The sequence below is a fragment of the Engraulis encrasicolus genome, chromosome 16 (assembly GCF_034702125.1).
Source record: "Engraulis encrasicolus isolate BLACKSEA-1 chromosome 16, IST_EnEncr_1.0, whole genome shotgun sequence".
NCBI lineage: Eukaryota > Metazoa > Chordata > Actinopteri > Clupeiformes > Engraulidae > Engraulis > Engraulis encrasicolus.
Window position 1 is genome coordinate 50822214 of NC_085872.1, and position 21225 is coordinate 50843438.

At 42.9% G+C, this 21225-nt stretch overlaps 1 protein-coding gene and 1 long non-coding RNA gene across 2 annotated transcripts in view; both read left to right on the forward strand.

Annotated features, from left to right (window-relative positions):
* The window catches only part of clstn2a (calsyntenin 2a), a 335228-nt gene that overhangs the window by 220057 nt on the left and 93946 nt on the right, over positions 1 to 21225 (forward strand). Inside the window, exon 5 of the mRNA XM_063219781.1 lies at positions 1099 to 1248. Within this exon, the coding sequence (XP_063075851.1) occupies positions 1099 to 1248 (150 nt within the window). The remainder of the gene's footprint in view (positions 1 to 1098; positions 1249 to 21225) is intronic.
* On the forward strand, positions 15894 to 18736 carry LOC134465897 (uncharacterized). The gene is made up of 4 exons (XR_010038216.1): positions 15894 to 16402; positions 16740 to 16897; positions 17329 to 17385; positions 17499 to 18736. It is a non-coding gene; the product is annotated as an uncharacterized LOC134465897 (long non-coding RNA).

Here is a 21225-nt window from a genome sequence, read left to right on the forward strand (position 1 = left end):
CAACAGGAAAGGCCAGTGTCAGGGAGTTTCCGGATCCAGTCCACTCCCATTGTTTACACTTACAGCCAGGGAAGAAGCCACTCGTGTTGTTCCCCTATGGGACAAGGCACTACATTTCTCAATAAATCGTTCACAAGCACACTGTAAATCTGCATTTGTTGGTGTTTTTTGTAAACAAGGAATATAATCTGCATTTATTCGTGAGTCATTTCATATCTGCTGATTTTCTCAAATGTAAGGTAAGCTACTAGCCAATACCACTGCCATCAGTGTCAAAAGCTAAAGCCAGGCTAATTAGCGAACTCTATTGTCCATATTGCTCTGAAGTGAGGAGATCTTGCTCATGATGTGGCCTTTAATTCGCAATTTAGGGAGCCATTTCATGTTAAATCCGTCTAGACTAATTATTAGGCAGAAGCAAACTTTTCCAAAGTTCATAGCAACCGTTAGCTACCGCTAATTGTGCTAAGCTAACTAGCGAACATTAATGTAGGCCAACCAGCGAACAAAACGTGATGTTTTTTCAGTAAGGGGGTTTTATTTTGTCTTTATAGTCTGTTGTCATACGTTTTACTTTTTATTTTCGAATAATATTCAAATAGTGGCCATCTATTTCCAAGTAGTGAATTCGCTGTTCCCTCTGCTAGGGCGCCATGTTTTTTTGTTTTTGCTTTTGCCGGTGGGGTTCGCACAGCATTCTGGGTAATGTGTTCTTTCACTCGGTCGTTAGGGGGGGTCCTACCCCCACTCGGTCGAAGTGGAATTTTAAGTGGATTTTTTGCACTTTCACTCGCCTCCCTAAGAAACGGGACACCCTACACTTTCACGGGAACGTGCAAAAGCGAGTGTTAGGGCTCAAAACGAGTGGAAGTGGTAGTAATGGGACGCAGCTTAAAGCTCTCCAAATTAAAATGCCTTTATTGTATTGTACACACACACACACACACACACACACACACACACACACACACAGACACGGAACGCGCGCGCACACACACACACACACACACACACACACACACACACACACACACACACACACACACACACACACACACACACACACCATGTCCTCAACATGTGTAATTTCTTTTCCAGGTAACATCCGCAATACTGAGCGTCTGAGCTACGATGTCCAGCAGCATTACAAGATCATGGTAACGGCCTTCGACTGTGGACAGAACCGGGCGGCGGAGAGCGTACCAGTGCACATCCAGGTCAAACCCGTCTGCAAACCCGGCTGGCAAGGTCAGTTCAGAACTCTGCACGTGTGTGTGCGCGCGCGCGAGTGTGTGTGTGTATGTGTGTGTGTGTGTGTGTGAGTGCAAGGTCCGCAAAGATGTGCCTCCACGATTATGTAACAGAAGCTTCTCGAATGTAGTGTGGCGACGTCATTGATGTGTGTGTGTGTGTGTGTGTGTGTGTGTGTGTGTGTGTGTGTGTGTGTGTGTGTGTGTGTGTGTGTGTGTGTGTGTGTTTGTGGACTCTCTATGATGTGGCCGCCAGTCCATTTGTCTTGTGTGCCAGACACCTTTAGTGATCTTCTTTTTTTTTTTAACTTTCTTTTTTATTAATTATTTACATCCAGATATCAAGTTACAAGCATGAAAAAAAAAGACAAAACAACACAATAATAAAAAACAAAAACAAAAACATAGTATAACAGCTTATGGGTTCATCGTCTTCATTTTTTAATATATAAATGCAAACAATCCAGTCTATTCATCTATAATTTGTTCAGTGGCATCATCTTTGTTTTTGTACCAGAGCCATTTCACCCATTTCCTTCCAAATAGTTCCTCCCGCATTTTCAAACAATGTGAGAACTTTTCCATGCTATATATCTCTTCCACTGTACTAAGCCAGTCTTCTTGAGTTGGGGGGTCTACCTTAAGCCATGCTCTTGTAACTGCTTTTCGGCTAACCTTTAGTGATCTTCAACAGAGAGATCAACATCTGGGAACTGCTTTCTCTCCTAGGGACCCTCTCAAGTCTACTCTTTCATGGCTTTTTTCCTACGCCTTTCTTCATCTCCTCTCTTCTACTCCTTTTCTCTCCCCTGTCGTCTCCTTCTCTTCTCTCTCCCCTGTCTCCTTAGCTATGTGCTCAGGGGACGAGACAAAGCCTAATGGCCTTGGCAATGGAATTTAGAATTTTTCCACCCCCCGCCCAATCCAGTCCTCTACCTCCTTCCTCAACCCCCCACCCCACCTACTAAGGACCCCCCCCCATCTTCTCTCCAACCCCACCCGCCCTGCTGCCTAGCAACAGCAGTGGGATGGATATGATGTGATGTGATGCCATGATGTGAATCCTTAGATCACAAGCATGATGATGCTTTGGCTCTCAAGGAGAGAGTCCATGAAGGCTGCCCACACACACACACACACACACACACACACACACACACACACACACACACACACACACACACACACACACACACACACACACACACACACACACACACACACACACACACACACACAGTGTCCATGAAGTCATGATGTGTTTGCCTTTCTGGTGCGCTCTGAAGGCCATGTGGACACAGTGGACACCATTTGACCATTTGACCATTTGTGGTGTATTGGTGAGGGAATGGGATCAGCTTCCCAAGGACATCACTGCTCTTGGAGCGTTTTGATGCGTGCGTGAGTGCGTGTGAGTGTCTTCTACCCCCATGGAGGGTCAAACTCAGCAGACAAATCTCTTTACCAAACTACTATAATAAATACGCAACTCTATTAAACTGGAGCTCGGAGAGAACACCGCCATGTTTCATCAGGGCCAGAGGAGCTAGGAGAGAACACCACCGTGTTAAACTGGAGCGAGGAGAGAACACCACCGTGTTTCATCAGTGCCGGTGGCCCTCAGAGAGCTTCTCTCTTCTCTCTTCAAGACGCCAATTAAGAAATAGCCCCTCAACTACCCATGTCCTCGTTGCTATGGCGCTGATGACATCATCCGCTGCTCTGATAAGCCCAAGTGGCTATTCAATACATGATTAAGTAAGTACAGCCCATAATACTCATAATAAGTACAGCCCTTCATGTCACTGAGAGTAATACTCATACTCACTGTAGTCCAGCCTTTTCTCTTTCCTCTTCATCTGTGACAGGCCTGTCTTTTATATACATACTACCCATACATGTGTTTTCAATAAGAGAAAGACAAGCTCTCCAGGCGAGATTGCATTGAAACATCAGTCATAAAGTGGACTCTGATTTTGTATCCATTCCACATGAATTCCATAAATGCTGTGTAGAATGTATATGTGCAGTATGTACTGTATGGAAAGCCGGTTGGATATCAGCAGATCTACAGTCATGACAGTGTAGCATAAACCTGAAAATGCTGCCAGTCATGTCTGGCTATCAATCATGTTCAATATGATGAGTCAGAATCACAACATAGCTATATATACTGGAATATATTATATATATTGAAATATATTATGTAGGGACTATTACACTAAAGTTTAATTCATTTCCCCTCATTTTACAAATGCCCGCCATTTTGTAAAATACAGACACCATTTTCTTTTCCACTGTACCTGGTTCGAATTACATACGCGACTCAGCCCCGCCCCTGTACCTATAAAACCCCAGGTCAAGGTAGGAATTGCCGCTATCACCCCGACCCCGACTTCCTACATCGAGATGTGAGACGTGCCAGGACCCGTCCCCTTGGAGAGACGTCTATTTTAGAAATTATTGAAACTGTAAGTTATCTTGGCCAGGTTAACACTACGGTCGATATATTTCTTCCTTCAACCGGTTTTCGTTTGTATTGCATTTGACTTTTGCGAACCCTACTAGGAGAGCAGTGAGTCAGGACCCACGAGGAACTCACGCGCTATAGGATAACTTTTGTACGGACAATTGTTAATCTTTTTACTAATACCGAAATCAAGGACCTCGCCTAGAGTCTACGGAGATTCGGCTGAGCCTGATTGTCTGTTCCCCAAGAGAGTGGACAGCCGGTATAGTTATTACGCGTGGAACGGACCTACGTGCACCCGCCTTTCCCACTGGACCTTCGCAGGACGGCACCGCAAAGACAATCGGATTACACAACGAAATACCCTTCCTTTCCCCGTTCAACGAAGCAAGACCTTTTTGGACATATTGCAGCCTCGCGCCGGAACCGCGTGGTATAGCTTGGAGAACAAAAGGACCTCGTGCGCACGAAGACGCACACACCCACCTCGCCCGAGAGATCAAAGGATTTCTTTCTCTTCCTACCAAGGATAACGCAGTAAGCACTATGGGCATATATATATAGTTAGGACGGTTACATAGCTTTGAGGAGTTGTGTTTAAATATCCACACTTGTAGAGTGTGATACATTTTATTTTGGGTTATTTTGTTCTATCTGTTCTTTCTTTTCTTTCTCTCTTTCTCCCCTCTCATCACCACAGATAGCCACACGCTATTCTTAGTTTACATTAGTTGCAATATTGCCATAGGCCATACTTGCACCCACATGTAAATTATCCACTCACAGAGATACACGTACCAGTGTTTCAACCCATAGAGCTACCGAGTCGAGGACGTAAGCTATTGTCGGAAAAGGGCGCCAAGCGCCCCCCCTTTTCCCTCCCCCCACACATACTGTAAAGCCTTTAGACAAAGGACAGTATTCTCTGATTAGCTTGAATTCTATCTTGAAGATAAGTTCCCGCTTCATCAGCCGAAAGCTTAACGCCCCTCCTCGTATCTCATATTTCGGTCCTGCGCGCCGCGCTGCGCAGAATCATTTGAGCCATAGTTCATAGAACATAGGCTACATCTCTCACTCTCTCTCTCCTCCCACCGCTCCGCACAAGCGGTGTCAGATGTGCGCGGCTCCATCGAGCGCGCGCCTCCCCCTTCTCTCTCTCTCTCTCTCTCTCTCGATTAGCGTACACACACACACACACACACACACACACACACACACACACACACACACACACACACACACACACACACACACACACACAGAGCGCATCCTCTCATACCCTGTGTATATATTGTATATTTTACCTAAGTTCTTATGCCCTGCAAGTCACATTGGCTGTATCAGTGTTATGACCGGATGATGCTTTTACAATAAATGTACATTGTGGTGAACTGTGTTTGTCTTATTTGAACAATTTCTACGAAGTCAACCAGAAAAGAATTCACACAAAACCTTCAGATTATTTGTCAATAATGGTCATGATTTTATGAGACGGTCATGAACCGTGTTTTATGCAATCATTAATTAGGCAATTGACGATTCCATAAGTACACACCTACACATTATTGATACCCAGCGTGAAGAGTTTAACACACTCTTCATGCATCAGTTCTTATACTCTTATTCCTCACATATAGTAATAGCACATTACATATTTGGAACTGTATAAGAATTGTATACTTATTAATGTAATTATAATTACATTACTGTACTTCCCTTGCATTTAACGTCGTACCCATTAATTGTAGTTGACCCTACATATTTTGGTGCCCGTGTGTGAGGAAGAATAGTCCCCGTACCCATAAATGTAGTAGAACCTACATATTTTGATTTTCTGCGTGAGGAAGAATATTCCTCACGTCCAATATATGTGGGATTACCCCTACATATTTTGGTGCCCTCGCGTGAGGAAGAATATTCCTCACGTCCAATAAATGTGGGATTACTCCTACAATTATATATACTCGAATAGATTATTTAGACATGCACATACACTAGATTAAAAATGCACTTTTCCAGCTTGGTTTTTGGTAGAAGTTGACAGTCTAAAATGTAAGCTCCACATCTGGGTTTTACATTCAGTACTCACTCCAAGAATCAATACACACACACATTACACATCCCTTAATACACACACATGCAGTACAGTACAGTACACGTCCCTTTAGTAAAGAAACCATATTTGGTTTAATTTAACATTCTGTGACCTGTCAGTTTGTTTCTCGTGTCAGAGCCAAATGAATTAAAAACATGAACTTGGCTTGAAATTAGATTGTGCGCGTGTACAGTACTTGGAGCCTTACGAGCAGAAAAGAAGTAATACACTGATATGCTCTCAAAAGTTTGGAAATGTTGTGCTATTACATTTTTTGGAGCATGCCGTATATCAGTGTTGTGGACATGTATTATTTCCAGATCTTTTCTGTTTGGTCCAGCACCTGGATTACTGATGTGCAATCTGCATTCTCTCTCCCACATAGTGTATGTGTTGTGTCTTCTCTCTGCAATGGTTGCTGTGTGGTCCCCTCTCTGTGCATGTGTGTGTGTGTGTGCGTGCATGCGTGCGTGTGTGTGTGTGTGTGTGTGCGTGTGTGTGTGTGTGCGTGCGTGCGTGCGTGCGTGTGTGCGTGTGTGGCTATGGCTGCTGCTGCGGTGTGGCCTCCTCCACATGCCAGCTGCTTGGCTTCACAGAGTTCTAGAAAATATCCAGCATGACGGAAAATTGATCATGATTTAAATTTATCACATAGGGGTGCTGAATTCCAGTTTGATCCAAGGGATTTTATCAGTGCATTTTGAAATGTCAGAGGGCATATTTGTATGGTTCAAAAAGTAAATTGGCTCATTACAAATGTGCCACGAGCGTTCTCTTTTTTCTGTTGAAATGTTGAAACTCAGTGAAACTTGGTGGAGCAGCTGTGGCCTAATGGAGTTGGCCTCAGGAGCCGAAGGTTGGCAACATTTTGAGTTTTCACTTTGATATCATAAGGACTACTGGAATTGTAGAATGTTCCAGTAAAATTCTAGAAGAACTGGCGAAAAAAAATCCTCACTCCTCAAAGGGTTAAACCCTGCACCAAAAGGTGGAGGTGGTAGTTAAAGGTGGACTTATGCAGTGGTTTCCAACCTGACCATTTTTGAGCCAAGCCACACCTTTTCCAGGACAAAATACCAAGACACACCACCAGTTGTAAATATTTACTGAAAATAAAAGTCTATTACCTATATTAACAATGTACAGTCATTCTATAATTTTCAATGGCACACCAGATGATCTCTCTCAGCACACTAGTGTTCCTCGACACTGTGGATGTGAAACACTGGACTAATGCTCTCCTGTACCTCCATTCATGGCTGAAGAACCACATAGCTCGCTGGGGAACTGGCCCTGTACCTAATTACCTGTTGCTCACAACTTGGCAGCTGGGTCATTCCACGCCAAATCTCCGAATCATCCCGCACGACCATCTCAGATTTGGCAGAAAAAAATCAAGGAGGTTCACAAACGTCCCAATGGGAAAAGTGCAAAATTATAGCTCTCAACTCCTCATAGTTTTGTCATTAAAAATGTTATTGTCAGGTACCCCCCTGACTCGTTTGGAACAGACTTGTCAGAGAGCCCACTTTCAGATTGCCGTATCTAAAAAACTGCTATAAGTAGGTCCGTACAAATTTCAAGGGGTAACATTTGGAACATGTACTTGTGAAATGTGGATTTTCACACATCCTCTTGTCATTTACCACCGTTTTCTGGGGGCTTAAAGTTGCTTGAAAAATTCTCACCTTTGAATTTGTGGGCATCTTTGAAGGACCGTGGTAAGTGCAGTTTTAAAGACAGAAGTTTGATATGGACAATGTATGTTCCCAACCATTCTGTGCATGTTGTGTTGAAAGACTGATCTTCTGCAATGAACAGTTTAGAAGATATGAAGTCTTTAAAATGGAAAAACTGAAACTTGGTGCCATCTTTGCCATGTTATTAAAAAAAAATGTCACGACTCACCACCATATTATCAACAGTTTTGGAAAGATTAGATGTCTGTTCTTAACATATCCAAAAAGCGTGATGGTATTCTGCCTCATTTGGTCACAATGATTTTTCAAAAACCCACTGTTGTGTGACTTCCACGGCTACTATGAAAAATTGATATTAGTGGCATCTTCGCCATGTTATACAAAAGAAATAACAGAACTCACCACTATGACATTTACAGTTTTAGAAAGACTCAATGTCTGTTTTTAACATATCCAAAAACTGGGGTGGTGCTCTGTGTCATTTTTTAAGAATGGACTTGTAAAAACGGCTGTGTGACATCTGCAGCTTGCTGCTCTATTGAGGTGGGGCCCCTGCTCTGATCTTTGCAGGCTACATGGGGGCCCTATCTACCAGTATTTGCCATGAGGCCCTATGTGCAATTGTTCCGCCACTGTGAATGACTTGAGCAATTTGAGTCAGACATTTTTGATACAAGATATTTGACCTGAGCATTTTCGACACACTCAATATAATACGGCAAAAAAGTAAAAGTGGCTGTTGACAGTTTTTTTTTTCAGCTTTTTCTGTAACTTCATTTCAGTAAATCAAAGGTTATAGACGTGTGTAAACTTCATCTTTAGGCACTGAAAACCAAATACCGGAATAAAGTGATGAAATGTTGAATCACTGAAACATCCCCGTAGATCTTGAAACAAGTACATCCTGACTATCACCACAGCTCAATGCTTTTTATTACAATTCATAAAAATCTTTAATAACTTGTTTACCAACTTTGATGCAGTTCTGAGGCCTGCTGTGGATTATTTTGGATTGTTTATGAGATATTACTTTTTGTCGTTCTACATTTGATTTGTGTTTCGCTCCATGTATACATGTATGTCTGCTTGTGCAATTGCATCAGGGTTAATGTAGAACATTAAACATTAATACATAAATTGCTCAGCTCTGTGGCAGAATTGACCCTTGATGAGCATTCAGTTAGTATTGCAGTGGTCTAGCACCATGCTCAGGGTAGCTCAGTCATGGTGATTGGAGGGGCAGGACAGCTGTTTAGTCAGGTTACCTCCTTACGAACAGTCTCCTCCTTTTGTATCATCACTGTTTTTTTTCTCTTCTCCATTACAAAAGTGTCCCACCCCCCAAAAAAAACCATGACAAAGGTGACCTGTTCATAGAACTTGGCCCCGCCCCAGTCCTAACCATGACCGAGGAACCTAGCGCATTGTATCGGTTCATGGCAAAGGTCTGTGTGTTAAATCAATTGACAAGTACCTCTACTAACAGAGTGAAGTTGCAGAAGAAGCGGAAAATTTGAAATGTGTTGAAGTAAAATATCAAATTACATTTAAAGCTAAAAAAAATTCGTTTAAAAAATCACGTGCTGAAATAAAGTTTGGCCAACATTCCGTATCAAGACTGTGTTAACAATGCTACTTTACAAATCAGAATGATTCAATTAATTTATCACTACTGCAATTCAAGACTTACTTTACGATGCAATAGCAAAATGTTAACTCCTACAGTGTTGAGGTTTAAACACATGGCCATAACCTTTAATTCACGAATATTTAGTTACCAAAAATGTAGTTACCTAAAAGCTAAAATAAAAATAAAAATAATAATGGTATATAAATCACTCAACTGTTTCTTATTGTGTGCTTCAAAATACTCAAGTCACATTTCTTGTATCAAAAAATGTCCAAGTCAAACTGCCTGTCTTTCACAGTGTCAGCCCAAATAGATTGGCACCCAAAAGTCTGCAAAGGTCATGATTATGGCCCCTACCACAAATTCAGGAGGGCCCTGGACAAATGCCCTGCTTGTCCCCCTATAGCTCCGCCCCTGGTAATTCATGTGACTTAGGCATTTTCACAGGAGCTGCTGATGTAACAGCAAAGGGGTTTTTCAAGAGTCATTACAAGACATTGATGCAGAACACCATCCCAGTTTTTGGATATGTTACAAATAGACATCCTATCTTTCCAAAACTGTTCAGTTCATTGTGGTGATTTCTGTCATTGTTTTGGTATAGCATGGCAAAGTTGCCCCCCAATATCAGGTTTTCATAAGAGCAGTGGAAGTCACACAACAGTGGGTTTTTAAAAAATCACTGTGACCAAATGAGGCAGAATACCATCCCAGTTTTTGGATATGTTAAGAACAGACATCTAATCTTTCCAAAACTGTTGATAATATGGTGGTGAGTCGTGACATTTTTTTTTAATAACATGGCAAAGATGGCACCAAGTTTCAGTTTTTCAAGTTTAAAGACTTCATATCTTCTAAACTGTTCATCGCAGAAGATCAGTCTTCCAACACAACATGCACAGAATGGTTAGGAACATACATTGTCCATATCAAACTTCTGTCTTTAAAACTGCACTTACCACAGTCCTTCAAAGATGCCCACAAATTCAAAGGTGAGAATTTTTCAAGCAACTTTAAGCCCCCAGAAAACGGTGGTAAATGACAAGAGGATGTGTGAAAATCCACATTTCACAAGTACATGTTCCAAATGTTACCCCTTGAAATTCATAAGGACCTACGTAAAGTAGTTTTTTAGATACAACACTCTGAAAGTGGGCTCTCTGAGAAGTCTGTTCCAAACGAGTCAGGGGGGTACCTGACAAAAACATTTTTAATGACAAAACTATGAGGAGTTGAGAGCTATAATTTTGCACTTTTCCTATTGGGACGTTTGTGAACCTCCTTGATTTTTTTCTGCCAAATCTGAGATGGTCGTGCGGGATGATTCGGAGATTTGGCGTGGAATGACCCAGCTACCCAATGGCTCTGACACACTGATCATAGGTTAAGGCCAAAAAAATGTATTAAAAAAATTGATCAATATGATAAGCATGCATAGAAAAAAAATAGATGAATATCAGCATGGATAGTGTGCTATTTAAACTTTAAGTTGCCTGCCGTTTAGCAACTTGAATGAGTGATTGAATGAGTGACAGTCATAGCAACCAACCAAAGTAGCCACATAGCCACCTCCTGTATGCCTTTAGGAAGTACACTCCTGTGTAGGAATGTCAGATAAATGTTGCTTTATATATATCATAACCAGGCAGGCAGTGTCTAATCAGGTGGACAAATGTCAACATGTTTTTATCATACAGTTCTAGGGGTTTCCATGACCTCTAATTGCAGACGGAAAACCTCAGAGAGAAGTATAAAATGAAAGACGATAGTCCAATAGGAGCCCACTGAACCTTGAAATAGGACAGGTAGCCACCCAATAGGAGCCCACACAGCTTTGTTCTCATTGGTAGCCACCCAGTAAGAGCCAAAACATCTTTGTTCTCATTGGTAGCCACCCAATAGGAACCCACGTAGCTTTGTTCTCATTGGCCTCAGTCACTCTCCACTGCGGTGATCAAGGTAAACGTCAAAGCAACATGTCAGGTACAGCCCAGTCCCTTTTGTGAAGAAATTCTTTCTCATCTCTAGGTTGTACATGTTGTACTGTTGAACATGTTGTGTAAGCTTGAGGTTGCAAAACCATCTCATTTCGGCTTGTTTTTCTTTTCTTCATTCTATTCCCATGGTGGTACTTGTCCTCCTGGGTGTCCTTGAGGCTGTCTTCATTAAGCTTTAAGTCGCAGCATTTTGTTTTCGACTGCCTGACTCGAGGGAAACACCTTGGCAACACTGTCTGTGGTTTCTATGGACAGCAGGCATAGTTGTCATAGCGTGAGTGAGAGAGGGAGAGAGGAGGAATGTTCATGGCTACCTGTTTCACTTGAAGGAGCGAGAGGGACGGGAGGGGGGTGCACTGCCATCAAGGAGGAGGTGGGAGAGGGACGGGAGGGGGGTGCACTGCCATATGTGCGCACATGAGCGCAAGAATGACAGCGCACTGGACATGTGAAACTCTCCTTCCCCAACAAGTGGTTTGGGCACTGTTTGTCGGGCAGTTTCATGTAGGACCATTTTCTTGACATCCGTTTAAAAAAGTTTAGAAAAAAATAAATAAAATTAGGCCTATGATTATCTATCAATCAAACATTTCATTGTAACCAACATTATTTGGAAATCAAACCGAAACACTGTTGACTACTGCTGTTGGTTATTTTCACGTGTTATTTTGTTGTCTACCTCGCGTAAAGCCTAATTTCAGGCTTACGACGAGATCTGCGCTCATTTCTGCGATGGTTTCTGTGCAAGTTTAATGTGTGTGTGTGCGTGTGTGCGTGTGTGTGTGTGTGTGTGTGTGCGTGCGTGCGTGCGTGCGTGCGTGCGTGCGTGCGTGCGTGCGTGCGTGCGTGCGTGTGTGCGTGTGTGTGTGCATGTGCGTGCGTGCGTGTCTATGTTACCTCTGCTGTCCTTTAATACTACAAAAGACTGCAATCAATGCCATATCACTCCACTCTGCTATGTTTGAGTTGGTCTTTAGGGGTTTGTGTCACATTTGTGTTGTGCCACCTCGTGCTGTGCTGTGCTGTGCTGCGTCGTGTTGTGATGTGATACTTTGGCTGCTGGGGCGTGCTGAAGCGAAGGATCAAACGATCAAAGCCATGCTGCTATTTTCTGGGCTGCATTTTTGTTGCCGCATCAGAGTTCATTTCTCCCCGACACTGCTGCTGCTGCTGCTGCTGCGACTGCTGCTGTCATGTGATTTAGAGTGGTCATTAGTGTCCATGCCGGCCCCCTATTTAAAGGAGAATGTATGTAGAGGCGTAGGTAGAGCCAAGAGACAGAAGAAAAGAGATTGAAAGACAGGGGCAAGCTAGTGAGCGAAGGAATGACAAACACAGAGAGGAAGAGAGCTAGTGAAGGGATGAGAAAGACAGAGAGGAAGAAAGCAAGCGAGGGAGAGAGAAGGGAGAGTGAGGAAAAGAGTGAGTGAGAGAGGAAGAGAGAGAGAGGGAGCAAGGGGGGACAGAGCAAGCAAGCAAAGGAAAGCAAGCAAGCGAGCAAGGAGAGACAGAGTGAGCAGAAGAGATGTGAGGCGGAAGTGATGCGATGCGATGCAAGGCCAGGCGAGGAGGAGTGGAAGCGAAGCAAGCAAGGCGGAAGAAAAGCAAGACGGAAGAAAAGCAAGACGGAAGAAAAGGAAGGCGAGGAGAGAGGGAAGGCAAGGAGAGAGGGAGGGCGAGGAGAGAGGGAGGGCGAGGAGAGAGGGAAGGCGAGGAGAGAGGGAAGGCGAGGAGAGAGGGAGGGCAAGGAGAGAGGGAAGGAGAGGAGAGAGGGAGGGCGAGGAGAGAGGGAGGGCGAGGAGAGAGGGAAGGCGAGGAGAGAGGGAAGGCGAGGAGAGAGGGAGGGCAAGGAGAGAGGGAAGGAGAGGAGAGAGGGAAGGCAGGCGTTGTGTAGCCTGGCATCTCACTCCTGGTGGCTGACAGGTGCTGACAGGCCGAGAGAGACAAACTCAGGAAGAAACGCACATGCACACGCACACGCACACACACACACACACACACACACACACACACACACACACACACACACACACACATAGAGGAGGAAATGCATCACAGTGCTCATCATGCAGGTGAGTGAGCGCATATGAAAGGCACTCAGTTGGGGAAGTGTGTGTGTGTGTGTGTGTGTGTGTGTGTGTGTGTGTGTGTGTGTGTGTGTGTGTGTGTGTGTGTGTGTGTGTGTGTGTGTGTGTGTGTGTGTGTGTGTGTGTGTGTGTGGGTGTGTGTAGGTATTAATGTGTGTGTACAGATTGTACATGCATGTGTGTGCCTGCTGTGTAAGTGAGTGTGTGTGTATTGGAAGTTGTTTTGAGTTGTTGGCAGCAGCTTGGTTGGTTGTGGTGTGTGTTGTCAGTGATGTCCACAACCCATCTGCTCCTCAGACATGTGATCTCCTCAGCTGTCTTGACACTATGCTCTCTCTCTCGCTCTCGCTCTCTCTCTCTCTCTCTCTCTCTCTCTCTCTTTCTTTTCAACCATTTGTTTTCTCTCCATTTTTTCTCTCTCTCTCATTCACGGCATTCAGTGTGTTTCAGTGTATTTCTCCTCTTTACCACCTTCTCTTCATCTTTCCATCTCCATATCTCTCTCTCTCTCTCTCTCTCTCTCTCTCTCTCTCTCTCTCTCTCTCTCTCTCTCTCTCTCTCTCTCTTCAACTGTGGTCAAATTCCTTCTGTCAGGCATGATCTCTATTCCTGCCTGACTGACTGACACACACACAGACAGGATTGAGCGACTTTCTGAGATGCGTGGAGGGAGGAGGAGGAGGGGCGCTATGATGGAGGTGGAGGAGGAGATGGAGGAGAGCTGTTGTGGAGGTGGAGGAGAACTGTGACTGGGTTGGAGGAGAGCTGTGATGGAGGTGGAGGAGAACTGTGACTGGGTTGGAGGAGAACTGTGACTGGGTTGGAGGAGAATTGTGACTGGGTTGGAGGAGAGCTGTGATGGAGGTGGAGGAGAACTGTGATGGAGGTGGAGGAGAACTGTGACTGGGTTGGAGGAGAGCTGTGATGGAGGTGGAGGAGAGCTGTGACTGGGTTGGAGGAGGAGATGGATGGGAGTACTGATGGAGGAGGAGATGGAGGAGAGCTGTTGTGGAGGTGGAGGAGAACTGTGACTGGGTTGGAGGAGAGCTGTGATGGAGGTGGAGGAGAGCTGTGACTGGGTTGGAGGAGGAGATGGAAGGGAGTACTGATGGAGGTGGAGGTGGGCATTAGGGAGTACTATGGTGGAGGAGGAAGAGGAGGAGGAGAGCTGTTATGGAGGTGGAGGTGGGCATTAGAGACATGAGCTCTCCTCATCACCAGTACTATTGACACCCAGACATGATCTCTCATCTAGTGTTGTGACGTTCATGAACGAATCAATTCTTTTGAATGGCTCCTAGAAGTGAGCGATGGGAACTGAATCACAGCTGGGGGAGCCACTCGGATTTGTGGTTCATTTTCCATTCGTTTTAAGCACTTGACCTTCACATGAGAATTTTAATTTGGGGAAAAAAAGTATCCGCCTCAGAGAGTGGCAGAAGGAGGTCTTAAGAAGGAGGACAATTGTTCTTGTTGTAAATGAGAGACGTGGAGTCAAAAATACTACCTTGTTAACACTGAATAAATAACAATTCAATTAAAAATTGTTCAAAAAAAGCCATTTTTGAACAGCTCTTTCAAAGGAACAAGCCACTATGATCTGGATCCCGTCAATGAGCCATAAATCCCGTCTGTACCCTCCTCCTCTCTGGTCCTCCACCTTTCATACACAAGACATGCACACACTGTGACACTGACTGCAATCTCTCTAGTCCCCTCCACACACAAACACACACACTCAACAATCATCCACTGTCCCCCACAATCACGTTTCTCTCCCACATCTAACAACAGTGCCCCTTGCACTCTCCTTAAGCCCCATTCCCCTAAATAGTATCTAGAATAGCACTATACAAAACCTATGCATTATTATTTAACTTATTCCTATTAACCCTGTGAGACCTGAACCATGAAAGCAATGAGAGAAAATTCTTTTTTTTTTGGAATTTGCTTCAATACTGGTCCCTTATAAGAAATGTAAAAAAAAAAATCTAAATTTTGTTAAGGTCACTGAGATATTTAATGCATCATATATGATGCATCAGGCTTTAAAGAAATGAAAATTCCAATTTCATGACCATTGAAAAAATGACTTTTAATGCATTTACAACCTTTTTTTAATTTAAAAAAGTTGTCAGACAATTTAATTTGAGGATTATCTTTAAATATTTAGTGAGATCCTGCCAATTTTTTTTTTAGCCTATCCTTGTTTTAGCAGGACCATATTTTACATTTCCCAGAGCCTGGTTGGGTATTTTTTTAAAATCTATGTAAAAAGATAGCTGATCGAATGCTTAACAACCTATTTATGAGTGTAATATAGATCATTATTCATTTTTGATGTGTAATTTGAATATATGGGTCCATTACTGCAATTGGACCATTTCTCCATTCACTTCAATGCATTTTTTACGAGATCATAATTTCAACATTTTGCATTACATTTTCAAAATTGCAAGTAAAACCTGTTTCTGACACGCAGGATGTTTTTGAGATCGATTTTTTTTTGTGTCAGCGGGGAGAGGGCTTTGAATTTGATGAAACAAATATGATGCGTCCGGCGCGATAGGGTTAAATAGCAAAGCTGTGTTAGCAGCATGTGCACAGAAAAGAGAGTGCCCTTCTCCAAGTCCCCGAACTGCGCCAGACATATGCTTAAAGACGTAGGGAAATCAAATTTAAATGTCAAATCATTCCGGCTTAAATATGTACATAAAAGTACTCTTTATCAGACGATATTGTCCAAAATTTCGATTTTTTTTATTTTTTAAACTAAATCCCGTGTTCAAATCTGTGTTTCTATTTTCGTTATCTAATGCCGGCCAGTTAATTATACGTCAGCTTGTACACCTAAATTCGGCCAATCATATTGCGTCAATCATTTTTTTGGGTCATAGCATCTTGATTCATATGTCGCAGCTTATATACGCAACGGTTAATAATTCACCCGGAACCTTCTAAAGACGTCGAGGGGTACACTTCAGGACCAGCCGTACACTCGGCTACACACCCAGCTGTAATGGAGCCTCTCTGTTGTGTGCCCAAATCTCAAAGAGAAAAAAAATCCTACTGTGGACACTGGACAGACTTTCCACCGTTTCCTCAAAGGGCAGGCACTTCGGCGTGAATGGATAAATCACATCCAGAGGGAATCTGGTCCATATTTCAAGGTAAGATGCGTAGTATAATTATGTCCAGTCACACCATTGACTGTCACTTATTAGCTAGCACAAATAAGCTAGCTCGCCAAACTTGTCATGACTCGCCTAATGACGCGAATGCCTCGGTGAAATAAAAAAAAATATGAATGTGTAATTACACAACGCTACATTTATATGATATTTCCAGATCACTATTTCAAGATTATGCTTTCAATTGTTGTGGTAAGCGATCCGATGGCCACTAATGGTGTGCTACCAGAACCAGTATTTATAGCATACTAATGCCTAAATCAAGTTGTTTTGCTAACAAACTAAAATACGTACATCCTGGTATTTATGGTTACAGATCAACGCTGAGACCAAGGTTTGCTCTGAACACTTTGAGAAGCAGTGCTTTGTGAAGACCGCCTGTGGAATCACAAAGCTTATAAAGCATGCTGTGCCAACCTTGTTCGTCTGGACTTCAGAGAGGCCAAAGATGAGAATCATCATTCGTAGACCGAGGTTAGTTTGTTCAAAATGTACATGTCTTAAAAAAGAGAATAGTTTGCCATAGGAATACATTATAGACAAAAGACTTAGAGAATTAATGCATATGCTGGATATATATTTGTTTGCATTGATCATGTCCTCCTGAGTCATGCGCCAAAAATTTCAAACTGTGATGCTATTACATTGCATTACATGTAACTTAGCTGACACTTTCATTTTATTCCAAGAGACTTACAGTTGTTATTTGTCAGGGTATTGGTTACAGTCCCTGGAGCAATGTGGGGTCAGGTGCCTTTCTCAAGGGTACTTCAGCCATGGAGATGTAGGGAGAGGACAGGGGGATTCAAACCTGCAACCCCCAGATTGAAAGACCAACTCTCTAGGCCACGGCTGCCCTGTATATATTATGACTCTCCTGTCCTCCTCTCCTGTTTCTTTTTCAGTATGGATTCCATGGAGGTGGATGAAAACCAGCCTGATGAGAGAAGGGATGCCTTGAGGTATGTTAATGAATTGCACCATAGTTTGTAATTCATTACTGCATCCCGTTTTATATCAGTTAGGAATTGGCAGTTTGGTCACAACTAGTGGTGTTGTCTTTTTGCCCTTCCAGCAGAGGTACCTCCTCTACACCCGTACCATGATTATGCTGTTCCACCACCAGAGGCCAGAGACACCAGAGGAACAACTTGAGGCGGCTCGCAAGCACATCATTGAGCAAGACAAGTTAATAGCACAACTTAAAGATAAAAGTGTTCAGTGTGTCGGGATTCCAGTGTGATGATGGTCAGATGTCATTTTACACAGGATTCCCAGACTATGCCACCTTTTAAAGCTGTATATATGGCTCTACAGCCCACAGCCACAGGCATGGTTGGATGGAGTCAGGCTCAAAGGCTTACACAAACAGAGGTACAGGTCATCAGAAAGGCATTTAATATCCCTAAACTAGCAATTATGGACCAGTTCTTTCTCTTCCTCTGTCGTCTCAGACAAGGTTTTGCTGAGCAGTGCACTTTGGTGTGTCACAGTCAACTGTGAGCAGAATCTGTGTCACCTGGGCTAACTATCTATACTTCATGTTAGGAGTAGATTAATGTATGCCTACTTGTTTTCAAAACACTTACCCAGACACCAGAGTCATTCTAGACTGTACAGAAATATATGTGCAAACGCCTAGTTTGTAGGTACTTGACTCCGAAATCTATTCCCATTACAAGGACAACCCAACTTTCAAAGGCCTGATTGGAATTGCCCCGTCTGGTGAGGTGTCATTCGTTAGTGACCTGTACACAGGCTCCATATCCGAGAAGGAGATTACAGAATTGTCCGGCATCCTAGCAATGCTTGAAGAAGGCGATTTAAGTCATGGCAGACAAAGGGTTTCTAATTAAGGAAATGCTATCAAAATTAAATGTCTCCCTTGTGACTCCACCCTTTTTAGGCCCAAGTGGCACTTTCAGTGCAGATGAAGTCACAGAAACACAAACAATCGCAAGACTCAATCGCAATCGCAAGATAAGGAGAATAAAAGAGTTACACATATTTGATGGCGTCATACCCATGACACTAGTAGGCTCTGTTAACCAGATGTGGGCTGTGAGTGCAATGTTAACAAACTTCCAAGGCCCATTATTCTGATTTTCTGAAAAATTATCAGTCACAAGTGAAATAGGAAACATAGATTGAATTGATGTTTATTTGTACAAATCTGTCATGTTTCAAATGTACATCATATTCATATCATCTTATTGTACTAAATGATATTATTTATTATATATTGTATTGTACAATTCATACATCATTTCTCCCAGAAATTGTAATAAAGAAATCTGTGAAATGCAATCCTTTGTTTTGTATACTGACTTTCTTAGCACAGTGCAGGCAGGAAGGGGAAAAAAAACTATCAAGTTTAGTGTTCATCTCTTGGTCATGGGAAAGCTCCACCTGTAATAGATCAGAAAACAAAACATTAGAAAAATGTTGTTTACAGCATATGGGTCAATGACATTTTTTGTGGCAGAGGTCAGGTGATGTAATCACAGCTTGTACCATATTATATTAAAAGTAAATTACTTACTTTGAGATGTACAAAATAATATTTTAAACAATCCAGTAGATGATTGAATCATGTTGTGACATTAACGTACACCACCCTGATATGTTTGCCACTAAAACATCAATGACCAATTTGCAACAGTGTGTAATAAGTCTTTGAGTAACTAACACCAAAGGCACCATGGCACCAGTACAGTAATCATGGACACTCAGTGTAGGCCTACCGAAACTGACAGAGGGCAGAGGAACACTTGGTAATATCGCTTGAAAAACTGTTTCCAATGCAGCAACATGTCACAAAGTAACTTACCAAACAATAGTGTATTTTGTCATTTTGGAAGCCTTGGTTTGTCTGCTATGCTTACTTTCTTATCACCTCACCATGTATGGCCATCTATAATTTTTTTCCCCCCTCCCCTCGAGGTTTACCGTATGTAGCCCATGTTATGCGTGTAGGTTTTCATCGACAACCTCTGTCGATGCTCTTTGATCTGAGTATCTGGGATAGGACCATCAACACTTTGCCCTGTCTGGTTATACTATTTGACATGCAACATGCTTCACCATATTAACAACGGCATGTTAAACGCTTGGTGCTGACATTTTAGACAGGGGAAGTGTAGGTTATCAGATCGAAACATGTATTTCTAGAAAGCAGTTCACTGCAGCACGAACTGAGCAGTGTAGCTAACATGGCTAAAGTCTAATAGAAATCTCATTCTTTATTACTTTACCATTGAGTTACGTTCCAGTGTTCACGGGGTTGGACGTCTGTGTCTTCGGCTGGCGTACTAGCGTTGCGACGAGGCAAGGGCTCAAACATTATGTTCGTATGCCTTCTACAGAGAAAGTTTCTTCCACCCTGGCGGCCTCTTCCATGTCGCGTTCCTTCTTGATAGCGTCGTTGGCGTTGGCCCGTTGCTAAGAGAAACCGGCCACAGTCAAACATGCTTGCACACCTTCTCCGCCTCAACAATCCCGCCCTCTTGATAAACGACCAATCAGATTCACTTTATTCACTCGTGTAAACTCGTGTAAAGTCGTGCTCCACTCGGGAAAAATCTGAACGACAACAGTTGGAACGGTCGTTTCCCTACGTCTTTAAGTGGATAGGCCCTGCAAAGTGCAGCCGTTTGCCTGTACTGCCTCCTCTGCCCAGCATCTGATTTGTATGTTTCATAAGGCCATTTATTTCTGATGTTTCTGGCCTCCTGCTCAGCATCTGATTCCTATGTTTTTAAGGCCATTTATTCCTGATGTCGACCTTAATGGACCAACCAACATTTTCCAGCCCACCATTCATGATCAACAAAGCGGACATTGCAAGCGCCCAAATCATTGCATTTGATGTGACGCATATACAAACAAAGAGCTGCTGAAAGCTTTTGCGCCGGGTCATAGGCCCCAGGGCTTAATTGGGTCGATTAGCGAAGCGTCTGGTTATTAGTGTGCATGTGTTTTATATGGAGACGATGACATCATTTCCTGGAGTGCATCTAGGTCACGTAGCACAGCCTGAGTAGCACAGCCTAAGTGCCTGCGAAAGGCTTTTAAAGTAAGACATGTTGATTTGATCAAGCTGAAAATGTATCCGGTGGCATTAATTTGACATTTCTGTATTAATTTTTATGAAGCCAATATTGCATATCAAATTAAATTGATATTAACAAACATACTACAGCATGTGTGCCTCTCAAATATAATGCATGCATAACCCAAAGGTAAAACAACAAGCCAAACAAACCCTTTTCTAACTGTAATTATTTATTGACGTTTTCCACAGAGTCAGCATTAGCACATGATTCGTCAGTTCGTAGCCTCTTACTGCAGATGGGGTCGCCTGCGGGCCTATGCACTATTTGCTGAAACTACATCATAACAACATTGCTATGACAGTGCCGAGAGCCTGATGTAAGCTTAACAGATTAAGACAGATCAATTTCAACATGCAGTTGTAATGCTCACACTACCATGGACTTGTCAGTACTTTTTTTTTCTTTTTCTTCATCCTTTTCTGAGATCCTGGTCATTGTAATGGGGGCAGGTGTTTTCAAAAAAACATCTTGATTTATTCCCAAAAACATCAAAAAGGTTATGCAACATCAGCAGAAAACTAGCGATACCTTTGGGGAAAATATTTGGAGTAGGCCTATGTTAAGATTTTTCAAAATGTAGACAAAAGCTCATATCTCAGAAAGGGCTGAGCCAAAAAATGCAGCATCACCGGGTACTGACAAGTCAAAGGTAACGTGACCAATACGACAGCATATTGAAATTGGCAA